The sequence below is a fragment of the Pterocles gutturalis genome, unplaced genomic scaffold (genome assembly GCF_000699245.1).
Source record: "Pterocles gutturalis isolate BGI_N339 unplaced genomic scaffold, ASM69924v1 scaffold9388, whole genome shotgun sequence".
NCBI classification, from domain to species: Eukaryota; Metazoa; Chordata; class Aves; order Pterocliformes; family Pteroclidae; genus Pterocles; species Pterocles gutturalis.
Window position 1 is genome coordinate 36,784 of NW_010120460.1, and position 19,035 is coordinate 55,818.

Sequence of the window (19,035 nt, forward strand, 5' to 3'; positions counted from 1 at the left end):
AAATAATGTAAGAAATCAAATGGAGAAGTACAAAAGGGGAAAAGAACAGCTAGGCAACAATACAGTAGGAACAGATCTGGTGATTTTAATTATTGCAAACTAAATTTGTATCAACCCTGTGATACTGTAAGAAAAAAAGCTGAAAAGTTTAAATTTTTAAACTGCATCAGTCTAACAAGATATTAACTGTTCTTATGAAATTTGCCTTGTTGTTAACCTTGGATGATAGACCTCTTTTAACTTAAGCACCAAATTTTCACAAATACATTCTTAGACACCTGGAAATGCATACCAAGCATGTGAAAAAAATACACACTTTTCCTTGAGAAATCTATTTACTTTCTTGTAGCATTCCTGTTAGTTCTGATATCTACATACATTACTGTAAATAGTAAATTACTATTTTGAAAACTTGTACTTGGATGTTCATAAGAAAATCCTTTGAAAGAAAATTTTATCTACATTTTCCTCAACCATAATTGTTTCAATATAATATTTGATCTTTTAATATCTGAATATACTACTTCAATATCTACATTTTCTGTTTCTTAATGCATATTTTAGGTTCCTACTTCTCACATTCTCTATAATTTTTTAATGGCTGCAGTATGTAAGATCAGGAAGCATTCCTTAGATGTTCAAATAAACCACCATTGACATCAAAAACAAAACTTGAAATTAATATAGCAGATACTAATTAGCAGAACAGAAACTTACTGTAACAGACTTTTCTCAAACCAAGGTACACCAATTGATACATAGTAGCACACAATCCTGTCAGAGTCTTACCATTAATTACCGGTGTATAAACAACAATTCCAACCAAATTAGGATCAGATACAGTTGTGTCCAGAATAAGGCCACCAATACTGAAAACCAAAGCATAATATTTAGAATAAGGCAAGCATGTACGCTCATTAGTATTTAAAAACTTTTTAGTAATCTGTCTTGGAACATCTTTGAGTCCCAATTTTCTTCGCAATTCATCTTTCCCCCCCACACCATTACCTCTTTCTCAGCTATAGACTAATAGCGCTATAATTATTTATATATTAAAATCAACTTCTTTTATAACAAAGACCATAGAATTTCAGCCAATCACTCCACTTTTAAGATTCATATCTTTCATGAAACTGCAGGAGACAAATAGCTCACCATTTCCTTCCCTTGATATGGCACTCTTCTGCTCAGTCATTGCCACAGGCTACTGCTGGCTCCCCCCTCCTTCCCACCTTTGACTTTGCAACTTCCTCATTTTCGGAAGATTCAAGTTTATTCACACTCTACATTCTAGAGGCTCCTTACATGTTTCTTTTTAGTACAATCATTTGTTCAAACAAGATACAGACACACAGGATGACCATCAAGATGAAGCCAGACAAATAGAATTATAACCATGGCAGTTATAACAGGCTCCCATCCTGAATGGAGAACAGTTCTGGTAGCTGGGTGTTTGGCAGCTATGACAATCCCCATCGGAGTCAGAGCCAAAAAAAAGGCACCAACCAAAGGAGATATATAGTAATATGTCTCTAAAATAATATAGAAAAAAAAAAAAAAAAAAAACCTGATATACTTTCAAGACATTCACATTTTTTTTTCTAATTCAGAACTCTAAAATAGATTATAATCTACACCATGCAACTGAGGAATTTTAATAGTCTTTATGACTACTGTACCTACTGCACTAAACAATATAGTTAATATCTGCCATCCGTGATCACTGTCTCCCATCTTCTCCAGGATAAAACTGTCTGCACAAAGAAGGAATTTTGAAGAGAATTTTTGTATGATGCTTTATGATAAAAATGCAATAAGGATGTGGAATATAAAACATTATTTTGTAACATGTCTACAAAAAAAAGAAACTGAATATATTGAAAATGCATTTTGTTTATACATAAACTCACAGCATATGTGCACCACCTTCTTTCCAAAGCACAGATAATACTGTAATCTTCCCAGAAATAGCATATGTAAAAGGATGCAAGCACAATGTATAATATTGAGACACTTATATCAGTAGCTCAGTTGTTTTATAACCAGTTTGAGTTTGAAAGTTCACAGCCACAATTCTGCTGCTTGCACCTATCCATCAGAATTGCATCATATTTCATAGAAACACAACTGCAAACACCAGTGAGTACCATCATAAAGCTGAGCTTATGAGGCAAACAGCTGCCTCCACAGAAAGAATACTATTTTTTTTTATTACTTGGCTTTATAATCCTATGCACACAGAAGCTATTACAGTCATCCGAGACTTCCTAATTCAACAGTGAGGTAAATGATGGAAAACTTATCCCAATGATAAATATACATATATATAAACTATGCTAATATTCCACTTTTAAATACATTTAGTTTTATGAGAAATGTTTGTCTAAACTTTCAGAATATGGACAAGTCTTAAAGGAAAATATATTTTAAATTAACAGGTTGAAGTAGTTAATGTAGGTCACACAAACACTTTACCAAATAAGAATATTTAGTATATAAAAAATTATTCTCATCCATGTATTATGGCATATTACAAATGCTGCAAATTCAACCCTGAAGTTACTCCTGGAAGAATTGCTGTAGGCTTTCTAGAAGTTACTATCCTTCTGCATTGACTGGCAACAATCTCTGCAGCAGAGCCAGCAGAAAAGATAGTAAGCTACCTGTCACTGGGTAAGCTAAATGTAGAAACCTATTGGAATGAGAGTGAAACAAAACCCAAAAGAGAACTAATTTTTTCCTTTCCTTATCTAACTGTTCTATAGTTTGTTATCTCCTTCTTCCTTTGTGGTGACTTTTTTTGCTCCTTTCTTCTCTTTCTGTGAACTAAGAGATGGGCCTAATGTAAAACAGTTCTCTCTCAAAAGAGTATGCACAATCCATTATTCCTTTATTTGATAATTATAGTTTTATCAAACTTAATAAAAAAGGCAAAAAGGTACTGATGTAAAGTTCTTGAACTACTTACTGGCCAGGTAAATGCATCCTTCCCTCCACTTGCAATGAAGAAAGATCCCTGTGTGCACTAAAATTGGTCACATGGAGAAGCATCATTCATTCTACATCTATTTATTTGAAGACTGGAAATTTGTCTCCTTTTCCCCTCTCTTTTTTTCCTCCAAGATATAAATCATACTGTATCCCTGCTACTTTTACCTTCTCCCTCTCTGAATGTTCCTCTCATATGGAAACAAGTTGAGGCATTAGCATGTTCCAGACACCCAATAACTGATTGAAAGGTCAGAATGAGAGAATAGCTCTAATGTACTATATTCAGTAAAATAAAAACAGGCACAAATAAGTTCCAAGTCTTTGCCACATTTTCGGAGAGGTTGCCAATTTCATTAAAAGGTAAAGTCTGATGTCAGCAAAGATCCTCTGTTGCAAACAAACATCAAACAGCAAAATACAGATGCAATGGTGAGCATTACCCTAATTTATCACTAATTTTTGAAATTCTTTCACTTGTACATCAACAACTAACCCACTATAGGGGTTAGTTATTACAGGACTTCCACCAACATAGGAAAGGAAATTAAAATTCAAAAAAGTATGCCTTTTACAATAATTTATTTTTTAATCATACTAGCAACTAAATAACTGTTTACAATGTATTCATGAAAAAAGGGAGAATATTTAACTATCTGCACCAGTCTAAAAGCTCGGAGAGCTAGTCCAAGAATGTAATCCAAGAATTACAAAGAACACTAAAAATAAGTAAAGTATATCATATAATACCTTTCTTTGGGGAAAAAAAAAAAGGCACACAAAGTACACATAGATAAAACTGAAAATGAACAATGAATACTAACCAAGAATTATTTAATAGGCGACTTCTAAATAAATAATAACTATGTAAAATATGATACACATATGTCATCCCGCCACTGAAGTGTTTTGTAAGAAGTTTAAAAAAAGGAAAAGAAAATATGAGAAGACAGTCTCGCTAGTGTATAATGATTCATGAATTATAACTAAAAGAAATATAATTTATATCTGCACTGCAATAGGACCATTTCAGAGGTCAACAAGAAGCTAGAAGCAAGGGCAGCTTTACAAATCTTAGAAAACATGACTAACCCATGACTGATTATCAAACCTTTCACTAGTTGAATTAAACATATTTTAAGTTAGTTAACAGCAGCCACAGGAAAAAAAGAAATATGTGTCCATAAAATGATATAAGCTGTCATTTTTACAGCTAACAAAGCAAAAATTAGATGAACTTTCAAGAGGGTATGTGTTTTATAGCAATAAAACGAAAGTGCACAGTGATACAAAAGACAATGACATGAAACAAAATGCAACCAGTGGTTTTTTTACATGTTAAGATAGGACTTTCAAGACTACTCAGCAATGGCTTAGCTTTGTTCCTCTGAGTGAACAGAAAGAGAGAGGAGTTAATTTTTTTTGCTTTATTGTTTAACATTTAGTACATATACATGTCTTAATTTCACTGTAGAAAAAGTACAGAGAAAACTTACAAAATAGGTTTTATATCCAAAGCCTTTATATGGAGTTGGACATAAAATGGATTATAAAAGCTACCCCATGTTGTAATACTGACATAAGTTTCTTCTTGAAAATAACAAAAGCCAGGAATGGTTCTCATGGAGTGGAGGATCTCCAAAGACAGGACACACCCAGAGCTTAGATTCTTTAAAAAAAAAAAATCTTTTGCTGTGGTAAGACACTAACACTTTATTGGGATTTTCTGTTCTAAAGTGCTAGAGAGAATGATAAATAAATAGGCCACCAACCATGCTGCTAAACAAGGACGAGGTCAGGTATACATATTAATGTGTTAACAAGTTTTAGACCAGACAACTGAAATTCACCCTGCCGGGGTTTTTTAAGGCAAAGATGATGTAACAATTAAGGCAAGGCAGTTGCTCCCTCCCTTCAATTTTTTAAATTCTACTGCCTGTCTATTAAGTTATATTAAAAACAGAATTATAGAAGCAATTAATAGTTTAGAGTTATATTACAGAATCTGTCACAAGTGAGCAACGATAGACTCCAACTACCTACAGGACCACTGAAACTACTCAGCTTCACTCTAACTCTTGGAAACAGAGCACAGGACTTTTTTTTTTTTCAGCTATAGGAGACTCTACTTGTAGAACACCTTACTATAAGAATCTAAAAAGACGTTAACCTTGAGATGCATCTTTTAAGCAAGGGTGGGCCATCTTCCTCTTCATATTTAATTCACAGAAGAAGAAAAGGTATTCTGCAATAGCTGGAGAATGGGAAGAGGGAATAAATGACTCCTGTTTTAGGGTTCACTTCACTCAGTTTTTGATAGATTTATAGCAGGCAGCTTACACAGTAAAAGAACTCTCGCTCAACCTGTCTCTGCTATAGAATTCGTACCATCCCACAGTGGAAGAACAACTCCTAAAAGCACTGAAATCTTCAATGAACTACTGGCTGTGACCTTTAATTAAAAAAAGAAGGGGGGAAGAGGAAAGAGACAAGGTTCTCAACTGAGTCCCTACTGATCTTAATTTACTTTAACCCTCATCCCTTTAGTAAACAGTGATATAAATTAACCTTCTAGTTCAGAGAACTCAGGTGCTTAATGTCTTACTCCTTGTGCGGGGTATCTACTGTGACATACTGTTCAGCGCAGTGCCACTAAAAAACAGTGCAACCTCTGGCAGGAATGAGCTGTAAATTGGAAATATACTACTTCAAAGCAACTGGTAAGAACCTTAAAATAATAACGTGAATCACACAATTTGTCTTCTCAGCCTGGATCCAACTTGCACGAGATACAACTGCATATATTTAGGCCATGTTCTGTGAGAAAAAAAGGAAAGCTTTAAACGAAGCCTTCAGATCATTACTGACAAATGACAAGCAGATGGACTTCCACATTTAATAATATATTGGGTCTTGCTATTCCAGAGCGTTCCCCGTGTTCTGTCCAAGGAAGAGGAGCGGGGTCTCAGCGCCGGTCCTGAGGAGCCCTCTAGTGCTCTCCCCCAGCTACTGAACATCGATTCCCAGATACAGTTCTCTTTATGGAGTTGTTACGAGAAAAAGAATTGTTAACCTTTCATTATTTACATCCCCATGTTTGATAGCTTTGACACTATTTTTGAAGCACTCAGATGAACTTTTAAGAAATTTTATATATATATCTATATGATGATGGCCAAACAAGATATTTCATTTGGCTCTAGCCTAGGTAAGAATGCTAAAGTCCTTTCCCCTGCCTCTTCTGGGTATGCCATGAAGCATCATATCAAACCAAACACTGAGCACAGGTGTACAGCTCTCCTACAGGCAAGCATAAGGGTTGTATATAAATCATTCCCCTCTTCCAGTCTTGTTATCTGAAAACAACTCTTCCCACACAGACAGAAGCCAGAAACTTACACTTTTGTTTCAGTACATTTAAGCAGTTAGGCTAATAAACCATAGGGGAAAATCATAGTTATTCAGAATACAGTTCTGAGGTGAATCTCACATGCTTCATTACTAGCCCATAAACTGTGAGTTTCTTTATAACATGCCCATTGTGCTTGTTACACTAGCATTGAGAAAGCAAGGAAATGAGAGAAAGAACATAAGAACATCTGTATTGGATGAGGCCAAAGGTCTCATCTAGGCCAGTATCCTGTGTCTATGGTCAAAAACAGTACGAGTCGGTATTAATGATCTACTGTCTTTGAGTCATATGGGTTCAACTTAGGCAATTTTATAGACAACATTTCAATGCAAATACATAAGAAACTAATATTTTTAGGGAAAAGATTTAGGAAACAAATGAAAAATCACTGGCACATTCATTACAATGTAGTCTACAAAGGAAAATTTTAAAAACCAAAATTAAGTCTGACCCACAGGGCATAAGTTTCTAAGAAACTTCACTTGAAATACTAGTTAACATTTAAAGCCTGAAGTCTACCATTAATTATTTTAAATCAGACACGTTCCTGGCTAGAACAAATTTTAATTATAACCCTAGCCCCAAATCTGATCTCAGTGTTAACCGAAATTTGGCAAACTTCCAACTCCACAGAGGGCTAGTATATGCCAGTAATCCTGGCTAACTCTCTCCTAGATAACTCCTTTCTATCTAGCTGGTATAACACCTTCCCTGACACTTTATTGACTAGCATAAACTCTAATTTTGAACTCAATTCCAATCAAATGTATCAATTGTTGGGACCTGAAATCTATTTTAAGCAGAATAACCCAATATCCCAGTCTAGTAAGACTTTCGGCCATAGCAATAAATCTAGATAAATAGTTTCTAATGAGCTAAACTCTTAATTATTATCTCGGTCCTAGCATTAGCTAGAGACACCAAATTTCATGAGAATAGAGGCTTCCTCTCTGATCTTCTCATTAGAAGAAAAGAAAGAAGAGAGGTTAAAAAAACTACTAGTTTTCTTTTCACTGTAAGTTTATAAACTTCTTTAAAAGAAGTATCTAAAGTAAGTATTTCTGAAATAAGTTATGGAATATAATATATTTAAATATAGTTATGAAATAAACAATATCATTTAAGTTTTAACAAAAATACATAAAATATTAAAAATGGCTGTATTGCACACAATACAATTTAAAACACAATATACTTCAAATAGTTTTTGTGGAAGGAGACAGTTGCAGCAATAATTTAATTTTAAATATTGTTCTGAACATTCTTCTCCTGTGAGAAAATGTTTTCACACTTTTTCTTTCTTCATGGGGGGGGGGAGATGAAGAAACAGGAAGAAAAAGACTGATTGTTGAGTTCCTCGTTCTCATCTTCCAAGCTCAGCTCCCCTTTGTGACAATCAAGCATTTCATTACATCAGCTACTATCTGAACATGCTTTTAATAATAATAATTATAGGCATATTCATTTTAGTAGATATGGTAATGATGAACTTTTCTTCAGTGGACAGAGTAGGATTTAGACAGTACAGGTCCTAGAAATCAGAAAAGTCATTTCAAAGGGACTACAGAAACATGCAAATAACCAGTAGAAGAGAAGAACTGCAGTCTGAAAGAAAGTAATTTGTAAGAAAATTAGTGTGGAGCTATTTATGTGTAATTCATAGCTATTAGTGGGAAAATAAGCAAACAGCAAAAAAACTCATCCAGAAGCCAGACAGAATTCATAGATGAAGTATGATTAGATCATTGCCCTCTGTAGTCAGCGAAGGCCTCTCCTTTTCTGCTTAGCTATTCAAAGCGGTTACATATGTGCTCATCTTTCATAGCAGAACTGCTGTTCTGAAGAAAGCTATAGCTAAATTAGCAGAGTTATGTTTTTAACATAGTCACCAAATTTACAAGACAAGACAAAACAAAGAAAGCAGAAGAGACTAGGGCCATTATTTGGAGAACCTGGAAGTGGCTACTTCCTTTACTGAAAAGCAGAAGGATATGCTCGTAAAATCAAGCACAGACGCAGGGAACAGGAGGGAGACATGGAAGAATCACACTGTGAGGGAAACAAGAGATAGGAAAGAGCTGAGGAAGCGGGTATTGCAAGCGAGTAGGGAAGACGAGGAAAGAAGGAGGTATTGCAATGGGAGCTGGAAAGCACTTGGAAGGAATCAGAATGAAACTCACAATAGTCTTTTCGTAAATCATTTAAAAGTCATAGCAATCACAAAGCACAGATATATCCAAAATTAGGCTTTACTTCTTTGAGTACATAATTGTAAACTTGTTATTGTTACTCCAAGTACTTAAATTATTGCTATTTTGATTTCTGCGCATAACTGCGGTTCAAGATATGCTTGAATGTTGTCTAATACCACACCCTAACAAAAAAATTTCTCAGAACTCCTCTCGCTGTAGCTTATCAGGATATCTAATTCAACTCCTTCCTCTTAGTGCATGGGGAGAACATTTCACAAGGGCTCTGGGAAGCAAATATTTGATTTACGAGTGGGCATTCAAGAACACTTGGATGAAGACAGCTTCCTTCCCCTCCAAGAAAAGAGAGTAAGTTCAGCAACTTCAGTTTCTAATTCACATGTAGATTGACTGTGATACTGTGAGAGTCTTTCAGATATCCGTAGACTGTGCCAAAATTGTGGTTAGTGACCTTTATCATCTTAAAAAAGATCATGGCATAATGTTGCAACCCAAGATTCATCATTCACTGGTATAAATGTCGACAAAAAAGTCAGTCAAACTAAAAGGTTTTCTAAACCTCTCCCTGCCTGCCTTCTCCCCATTCTCCCAACCCAAAGGAAGTTTTTAGGGAGACACACACACTTAGAAATATACTTACCAAGGCAAGTATAAAGACCCTGACTTATCCATGCTAGTATAGCAAGAGTGATAAGATCTCCAAAACTTGCTGCTATAGGAGTGGCAACATTGTCAGGATTAATACCAGTCTTCTTTGATCCAACAATAACTCCAACCATTATTATTCCTAGAATCACCAAAAGACAGGACAGTAACTGTATCTACTATTGTAACTCCACAGAAAATTCCAAGATAATGGCACTTTCAAACTTGATAAATAAGAAGTCAGTGCTTTTGTCCCAGGATAATTATTCTTCCCACCAGACTGGTGTATTTTTAAGTTTTAGCCATTTTTAAAAATGAGGTTATATATTTAAAAGACTACAGTAAGCATACACACACAAAGATCAAGAATCATCTGTACAATGAACTATTTTGCTTATGATTAGAATTAGGACCATTGAAATTGTAAATCAGCCATTTCCTGAAGAAAAAAAATAGGCAGTGTATTATTTCTATACCCTATTAACTTTAGCCTACTGAAATTTAAATTACACTAGGCTGAAAACAACATAAGAATAAATACTTTGACATCTGATATCATGCAATATTCCCAGTCATAGACTTAGCACCAAATGTAAAGAAGCTACATCATAAATCAAAAACTAGACAACATATAAAAATGTTACTTGCTATACAGTTTAAACATTTTAAATTGAGGATGTCAGTTTCTATTTTTTCCCTATAAACAGCAACAATAACTTTTTAAGAGGCTCGTCCCTGTAGAATGCAAATGGCTACTAAAAATAAAATTCACATTGTTATTCACAGCCTTCTTTGGCATAACTTGAGTAATTTCCCTCTCATCATATAACACACATAAGAGCTTCAACTGCGTATACTAACCTTTATGTTACTTTAAATAACTTTTTAAAAATTGGTATTACGATTTTCATGTATTTTAGCATTATGTAGTGTAGGCTACATTAGAAGTTCACTTTGAGAGAAACTGCCTAAAGAGTTACACTCCATTAAATTCTCAAAAGAAAGAACTGAAATGGTCCTGTAGGATCACAATATTTCAAAAGCACCTGTTTCACATGTAGGAGGATGAAGCTTAGAAAGTAATTTCTTATGTTGGCCCATCACCAGATAACAACAAAAGTTTCTCTTCATGTGCAAATTACACATGAGAAGTGGAAAAAATGCACTCATGTTCCCCAGTTCTCTTGCTGCTCTTAATTCTGTGCATGATCAAACTTAATGGCTTTGCAGTCACTAAAAAAAAGTGTGTGCTCATAAGTCCAAGCAAAACTTTAAAAATTTTGTTATTTTCACATAGGTAAGCATATCAAGTGAGTAAAAAAAGGAAGTTAAACAATTTACTTGACTTACTATTATTAAGACTACTGACTATATATTTTCATTAAGAATATGTCACAAGCAGAGGTACTTTTTTCCCTCCTTGTGTCCACTAAGTACCATCTTCTACTGTTAAGTGTTTCCTGACAATTGGGAAGAGATTAAATTCATCACACCATATCGCTCCAGACATTGGCACTGTTTGTAAAGGGGGACTTGAACTTGGCCCAAACACTTCACATAAGAAGCCAATTTGTTCACTACAGATACAAAGCAGAGCACAAACTAACATAGAAACATCATGGGCAACCAGGAAGTTTGGATTCAGCTGAGCTAACATCTGGGCTCACTTGACCTTAATTACAAGTTCTACCTGTTTAGTACTAAGAATATATTTTTTTTACATTAATGAATATAGAAGGCAGGGGACAAAAGCTCTCCATCATATTAAGTAAAATATAAAAAAAAATAATTTTGTTTTAGATATGCTCAGGAGGTCATGCAAATCAAACCTTTTCAAAGAATATGACAGGAGAGGAATGCAACATGCAGGCCTATATGGAAATTGCAAAATGACATCCTATCCTCAGCTGTGTTTCAGATGTATTATACCTTACTGGATTTAAATTTTTAAGGAACAGCAACATAACATACATTCAGCACCCACAGAAAACTAAGTAACTGTAAAAAGTAACATATATATTCCTTTTACCTTGCAAAAGAGAAGCTATGAAGGCAGTTGCTACGCTGCTAGAACACAGAAGGATTGAATGATCAAAGCGGTATTTGCCCTCTGGAATCCAGCCCAATATAACTGCTGCCACTGCTGCCAGAAAACCAACTACTGTTGCCTGAACCTGGAAAAGAAAAAGAAGGTGAACAATTCTTAAAATTGATAGACTTAAGAGGACTACAGAAAAAAATTCTGGTGTTCTTTCCTCCTATCTACATTTATTTGCAAGGTGTAAAGGAAACACGCTCATCCATTTTGTAGCGCTGATGATAACCTTGGATAATCAAGAAGAAAAATCTTATGCCAGCAGAAAAGGCTTTACCAACATTTCAGAGACTCAAGACTAACAAAAGTAAAATCAGGGAAAAGAGCTGAGGATTTACCACAAGTCAAAGCTGAAATGCCTAAAGAGGCTCTTAAGCCATTTAAAACAGTGAAGTCACAGAATAAACATGTCACTTATTTTTAAAGCAAGTTGTATTACTACATATGAACATGAAATAGTTCTTAGTCTTAAAAAATTGTTACTTTGGAGAACAAACACTCCTTTCCTCAAATGACCCAGCTATTTAAAATATTGCTTATCCAAAAGCTTCATCACATACTTCCTTTAAACATTGAATCCAATGCAAATGCAGTACTGAAAACATTTGAGAGGCAAATTTAAAAGGTTTTGCCAAATCTGAATTTTTTCTCTAATCATCCTCAGATCCTCTCTCAGAAAAATTAAAAAGGAAATACCCTTGGTACAGTCACAATACTTTACCTCTCCTTCTGATAAGCTCATACTGTTTTAGAGAAGAACTACACTGTTAAAAAAAAAAAATCAGTCATGCAAACGTTGTATGTTAAGTACGAGCCAGTGTAGTAGAGTTAGTTTCCCATTAACACTGTCCAGCTCCATATTTACCTATGTTTGTGATGGACTTTTTCAATAACTTTGCTCACTTACAAGAGTTAATCAATAAGTCCATTATAGTTACCTGTTTTAAGGCCAAATTGCCAATTATTAGGTTCCATTTCTCAATGGGAGAATCCATTTTTCCAATATTTACCTGTCAAAATTACAAAAGAATTTCAGAGATCTGGGTTTCAAATTACATTACTTGAAAATGCACTAACAAGGTAGAAACAAATAATTCAACTCATACAAAAAGAGAGATTTTGAAATCAAGTTAAAACCAAGATCTACTTTTTTCATGTGAAGCATTGTGATTCATTTTAAATTGTATTTACAGCATCTATCCAAAAGTAGCTAAACTTGATGCAGTTTTACATAGTAACTTGTTAAACACTAGCTTACTGTGCAAGATATACTAGCCACTGTACATTTTAGGAATGTCCAAGTGCCACCAGTGATTAGATCAGTGGCTAGAAAGGAAACTTACCAGTGTTCTGTCACTTTAGACTGAACTTGTTTCTATGGACCTTAAATTCTATGAGCTAATAGAAAAAATGTGTAGATACATGTGTGTGTGGACACAAACACTCTCATGCAAGTGTATTAACTGACTGCAATAAAACTACCTGCACAGAGAAACTGCACGTGCTTACAGAAGATCAGAAACCACATCTAATACTGTTCAGTGTTCTAACTTTACATTTATACAGTACAGCTAGAGACTTATGACGATGTAAATTATGTAAGTCCAGTCCAAAGACAGTAGCTGGAAAGACAGAAAATAAATTATTCTATGAGATTAAAAGGTACATACATACTTTTTTATAATGTATTTCCTACTTTTACTTATTTTTTGAGTTAGCTGACAAGGTCTGAAGAACAGTACCTACCACTGCAGTATGACTATATTTAAAATAACTTCCCTTTTGAGATAACTGAACAATTTTTACATGTGGAGCACAGATTTTAATGTTTTTTCCCATAGAATACTAATTTTTAAGATAATATCCTTCTCAAAACACAGAACGCCTTAATGCGTATTTTTTCCTCTTTTGATAATTTCTTTCCAGTTGGTTTTACTTCCATTTCTTTTCCACTTAGTTCCATTTTGTGATAGTAGTGACTTGTGAGGAACAAAGTATTAAAGGAAATGCTAACTTAAAAACTTAGAAATATAAGACACCTTATCTCAATCTACACTATAAATATTTTACAGTGTTCAAAGTATGCAAAACCATGCATTAAATTTAACTACTACAGCAATATTTAAGGAAGTGCAGATAAGGATGTCCTTTGCATCCTTCTTAAATATATATGCTAAATGAATGAAATGGCAGGCTATGGAGAGCTTCACAATTTTTCTCCTTTGAAGTTTTTGAAACATATCCAAAAAATCCCTGTTAAAACAGTAATTTTGCAAAATGCTTAATCCAGCCTAAAAGACAGCTGCTGCCAAATGACAGAGTTCTCTCTCCTACTATCAGCTACACAGTCACATTTTCTTTCTTGAACCAGATCTACCAACTGCATGAGTGAGTTCATGGCAACATAAACTTGCTTGCTGGTTTGATGGTGTCCTGGTTTCAGCTGGGACAGCCTCTGGAGGTGGCTCCTAGCAGCTGTAAGTGGACCAGTATCTTCAGCGGTTAGGAGCAAGTGTTCCCCTGCTCAAGGGAGACCATGGGGCAAACTGTGGTTTTACCTGCATGACCATGGAGAAGACATGAGAGGATGGGATCATACCCATGGGTTTTGGAAACCTTAGCTACATCAATCTTATCTGTTTATACAGTGGCTGGCACCAAACCAAGTGAGCGAGCCGATGTGTTGTGTAGAACTATGGCAAATGGAAAATGCTTTTTTTCAGGGAGCAAAAAGGGGTTATCTTCTACAAAATGATCTGATCCATCACATGCAACCACGTAACCATGCCCAAATGCTCTCAGGGTTTGTAGGGGAGAAAAAGACCAAGAAAACTCCTTTCAGCTGCAGATTTCCATAAAGTAAGGTCAAGTTTATTGTGATATGGTAGAATAGGTTGACCTAAACAAAAGTTTTGTAAAGTCATATTGCTAATGCCTAACAAGAGGCTGAATAAATTCACAGGGATGACTGGATGAGTAGTCTTCTGGTGTTCGGTTTGGGTTTTTTACTTCCTCTTAAAAAAAAGGAATAAGTAGAAAAAGCAACAGTATGGACCAAGACAATGAGAGAGACTCAAACTACAAAAAAAAGCTGAAGAATACAAAACACACAATATAAATATTGCGCTTGAATGTGCCGTTGACCTAAGTACACCTCACACAGGCCAGCACAGCAGTGGGAGGAGGGAGAACAGTTTACATTCATGCTAACACCAAAGAGAAGTACAAACTATGCCATGACGTAGATTAAAAACACAGTCTTGAGACATATTTAGTGAAATGACTGATTCTAAAGTGGATGGGAAACTGTGAGTGACCAGTAACAAGCAGACAAAATAGGCATTTGGGCAACAAGATGAAGGCGATCAAACAAAACTTGAAACCACATATATTACAAATAACAGAAACCTGCTAACAAGACATTACTTTTTCACTGACTACATAATTACAATGAAGTAAAGATAATTAGTTTACAGCCCCAAGAGCATAAACAGGTCTACAAATTCAGATGCAATTATATGCTAACCAAGCAAGAAGGGTATGAATTAGCTCCAATGCTGAACTCATGTTAGAAATTTCCTCCTCAAAGGCAAAACTATTTACAGGGGCAGTTTTGCATTTACTGTAAAGACAGTATCTGGTGGGGAGCCAGCTACTCCAAATTTAAGTAAAAGAAAGTAAGATACAACTGTCTCCAAACAACTGATCAACAAAGGCCTGGAGTAGCAATGTTAGCAATGCTTTTATTTTGGTGCCACGCAAGTGGTCTTTAGAAATACGTATTCAAAATATACACATTTTTTAAATCTATTCAAACCCCATCAAGGCCAAAGAGACCTGCCAACCTTACAGAATACACATGTAAATCTCAAAAATTTACTTCACCTCTTCTGAATGACGATTCAGAAGACACCAAATAAGTAAAATTTTGATTTGTGGAGATGTAGAAGACAGTTGTCTTTTTAACTTTGCCAATTTAAGAACAGGTTTTAAGAGCCCCTGTAACAGCCAAATTATGCTATAAAAATAAAACATTTCTGTTACAAAGATTAGTTTCCCTTTTGAAATATTTACAACACACATCTGAAGCACAAAGGGGAGGGAAAGTTACTTACAGCAGTTGACAGCCGGGATGCCAAGGTCATTTCCAAATTTCCTTTGAGACCAAGAAGTGCAGGAACCAAGATAAAAACTTCAGTAACATTCTTGAACACATCCCAATGCTATTTAAAGGATACAGTGGGAAACATTCAATTGAAAAATTCTCTTTCAACCGTCCACAAAGTATTAAAAAAATTCCGTAACTCATAACTTCAACCTCTACAAAAAAGAATCAATCTTTTTGTATGAGGTCTAGAAGTCTAAAGTTAGAATTGTTATCCTTCTAGATAAAATAGATTTATGACTGCATATTTCTGCTTCAAAGATGAGAATAGCATAAGAGATACAAAACTTGGCCTTAAATCAAACCTAGTTAAAAAAAGATGTTGTTAATTTGAAGTCTTTTTTTTCATTACTTCAAAATAGTACCAGGTGCTATGACTGCTCTTGAATTCTGCTCTTAATTTACAATAATATTTTCATCTTTTCCTTTCCAGATGTGTAGAAACCTCTTGTAAAACCAGCAAGTAATTAGTTGTCAAATGAACAGAGCCTGTAAGTGTAAAAAGCTTCTCTTTATTCTAAGTGTGAAATTTAGAAGAGTACAGTTTTCCAAAACCCAGATTTTATAAAGCAAACAAACTTTTGGTGTGCACTGAGTTCTCAGCACAGAAGTGCTGTGCTACCTTATATGTCTGTCAACCCATGTATTTAATTTGTAATCATTTACTAACTTTAACTAAGCTAACAAAACTCTAAATTGTCTTTGCATTCATGGATTTGCAATCATTCAAATTATTATTTTAATTAAAATAAAAGGATTCAATTCTCAAATGTAAACAAGATCCGAGAGTTTCCTACATGTGAAGTTACATATGTAATTAATACTGGGAAAGAATAGCCATGAAATTGTTTGCAAAAAACAGGCACAGAATGCTTTGCTGTCTTCAAATTTTCATTTTCAAAACATGTTCTGTCACATTTCAAAATCCTGCTTTACTGACATCACAGTTTAATGCTTAGTTTAAGGTGAAAAAAGGTAGTAATGACACTAGCTAATTATTTTTGCCTTTGTGTCACATCTCTCTCATTCATGGTGAGCTGGCCTGGGAAACCAATCAAGATTAAAAGTAATATAGATGGAAAAATCAAGATACATCTCAGTCCAGCTCAGACTCCAGCTATACAAACACTTACATTCCCTTAAGGGAAGGAAGGCAAGGTGAAACATTTGGCTGGAAGCCAGTAGTGGGAGCAGGCACAACTGCCTCTTTTTGGCTGATCATTATGCAGTATCATGAAGTAAATCATATATTAACAGACTACAAAACATCTATATAAAGAATAAATTGGTAAGATGTAAATGAACATTAACTTCTCTACTGTCTTTCAGGTTCAATATGGTGGTTCAATAATTGTGGTAATATTTCATATTTGGTAATAATTTTTAGTGAACCTACTCATACATAAAGAGAGAATCCATGAGGTTTGTATTTATAATTCTTGTTTTTAAAAAACAGACATGAGGTAGTAAATAAAAGTATATCTAGCTTTCAAAATGCAAAGAGAAGGCAAGAAAATAAGCTAGTCCAATAAGCCTTTCTTAACTGTTACTTTCTCCAGAATTTTCTTCAAGTATCACTGCACAAATAATTATTTCATAGGCAACTGTTGATTTTAACTCCACTGAAATGCTGCTGACATCTACAACTGTGTTAAGCTAGAAACCAGTCCTAAGTATCTTAGTGACATAATACTCCAAAAGAGGCTTTAAAAATATTATTAAAGTTCAGTCTTAAATTTCAGAGAAAGTTCAATTTTGTTTTAGTCCTGAATAACTATGATCAGTTAAATCTGCTACCACAAATCAAGATGATCTGGCTTCTCTGGAACTACTACAATTCTATTTCAAGGTGGACCTGACTTTGCAGCCCTGTTCATGTCACTGATGTTTTTAATTCAGAGTGTTCAGTATACCTGATGTTATATAAAAAAGTCACTTAAATACACTTTCAAAAAAGCTCTAAATCACTTCATATGAATTTCATGTAACATATGAAAGTAATGCATATTTTCATACACCACATGCACTAGCATGGACCAAATCTACACAGTATTTCAGAAATTGCAGACTTGAAGCACACAAGGAGATGAGATAAACCAATAAATTATTCTAGTCTTTTTAAACTGCTATGTATTGCAACATCATGGTTAATTACAACTCCCACTTGACTATGTATACATTTATTAGTGCCAACAGAATTTTGAATCATTACTGTATTTCAATCCTCAGTTAAAGCAGAAGGTAACAGTTTTTATTAACCAGCTCACTGTGGCTAAACGGCAACACTTACCAAGACTTGAATAACACAAAATGAAACATCGGAGCTGTTTAAAATGAGGGCTGGGGAAAAGCAGTTCATGGTAGTAAAACCATATGCAGACCCAATTACTTCTCAATATTGTAAACAACTACAATATCACACGTTAGAATTATAACCTCACAGACTACCTATTAAAAAACTACCTTTCAAAGGAAATACCAACCTGTACAATATCCAAAACCATGCCAGCAGAAACAGTTCCAAATCCTGCTAGCAAAAAAGGTACAAGTATCTGTAATGCCATAACACTACTAGATTCTTTGGGTTGTTTCCTACTTCCTTCCACAACAATATCTTCATTACTGTCACTAGATAGGTTGTCTTCCTGCAACATGGCATCTGTTTCTGAAGTGTCCATTCCATCACAGTAATTATAACTGGTAAAATCATCATATTTAGGGCTACAGCTAGATGGGCTGCGTCCATTACTACCATGAAAACTTGGTTCTGAGAAGTGATGGTACTCTGTGTGTTGTTCAGACCTAACATTAAAATTGTGTCCTGCTGGTTGTAATCCATCTTCCCAGATACCATTCACTTTTTTGTGTCTTTCATCCTGGTTTATTTGGTAAACAACAGGAACCATACTCAAAAGCAGTCTCAAAAATTTATCAGACTGAACTGTATTAAGATTTATGGTCCAGTTTACAAAACCTTCTCTGTGATGAACTTTGCTGTGTGTTTTGGAGATGGTAGACCTGCCTTTACAGTTAGTCATAGTGCTACAGAAGTACAGGTTGAAAAGCACTTTGTTCTTCAGATGTCAGTGAAGAAATCTTGTAGATGAGCCATCAAGTGCCACACTTGATGATGTTAAAACAGATAAACCAAAATGATCCTTTTTTGGATGCAAAAATGTTTTTTCATTGATCTCAGGTCTTCAACAATTCCATAAGCAAGACTGGATCTGCAAAAAAGTAAAAAGTATACATTCAAGGTTTAAAACATTTTAACTCTACAAAAGACGCAAGATACTGGTTTAAATTTTCAGATCACCCAGTATCTTTCCAAAGCAAGTATTTGTAGAAATGCTAATCTCCTCCAACATTCAACTGCCTAAGCTGAAAGAAATTAGAAGGTAAAAAGGGAAAGCGGGTGGGTGAGGGACTTTCACAAACCAGTGTACTTTCCAGTGAAAGAAAGAGACAGCAATGTGGACTGTGAGTTGGTGAAGGCCTAGTTATTGCCTTCTTAAAGCCC

The 19,035-nt window shown here is 34.8% G+C and overlaps 1 protein-coding gene across 2 annotated transcripts in view; it reads right to left on the bottom strand.

Moving 5' to 3' along the window:
* SLC41A2 (solute carrier family 41 (magnesium transporter), member 2) overlaps positions 1-18,692 on the bottom strand; it is a 44,574-nt gene extending 25,882 nt beyond the window's left edge. Inside the window, exons 1-7 of one of the 2 annotated variants that reach the window (XM_010076913.1) lie at positions 17,999-18,692; positions 15,466-15,573; positions 12,289-12,360; positions 11,285-11,429; positions 9,251-9,397; positions 1,396-1,532; positions 790-880 (exon numbers count right to left, since the gene is read on the bottom strand). In XM_010076913.1, coding sequence (XP_010075215.1) covers positions 790-880; positions 1,396-1,532; positions 9,251-9,397; positions 11,285-11,429; positions 12,289-12,360; positions 15,466-15,573; positions 17,999-18,553 — 1,255 coding nt within the window. In that variant the 5' untranslated portion in view covers positions 18,554-18,692. Of the gene's footprint in view, positions 1-789; positions 881-1,391; positions 1,533-9,250; positions 9,398-11,284; positions 11,430-12,288; positions 12,361-15,465; positions 15,574-17,998 lie in introns of both variants that reach the window. The other variant, XM_010076912.1, reaches the window with a different exon arrangement.
* Positions 18,693-19,035: the final 343 nt, after the last annotated feature.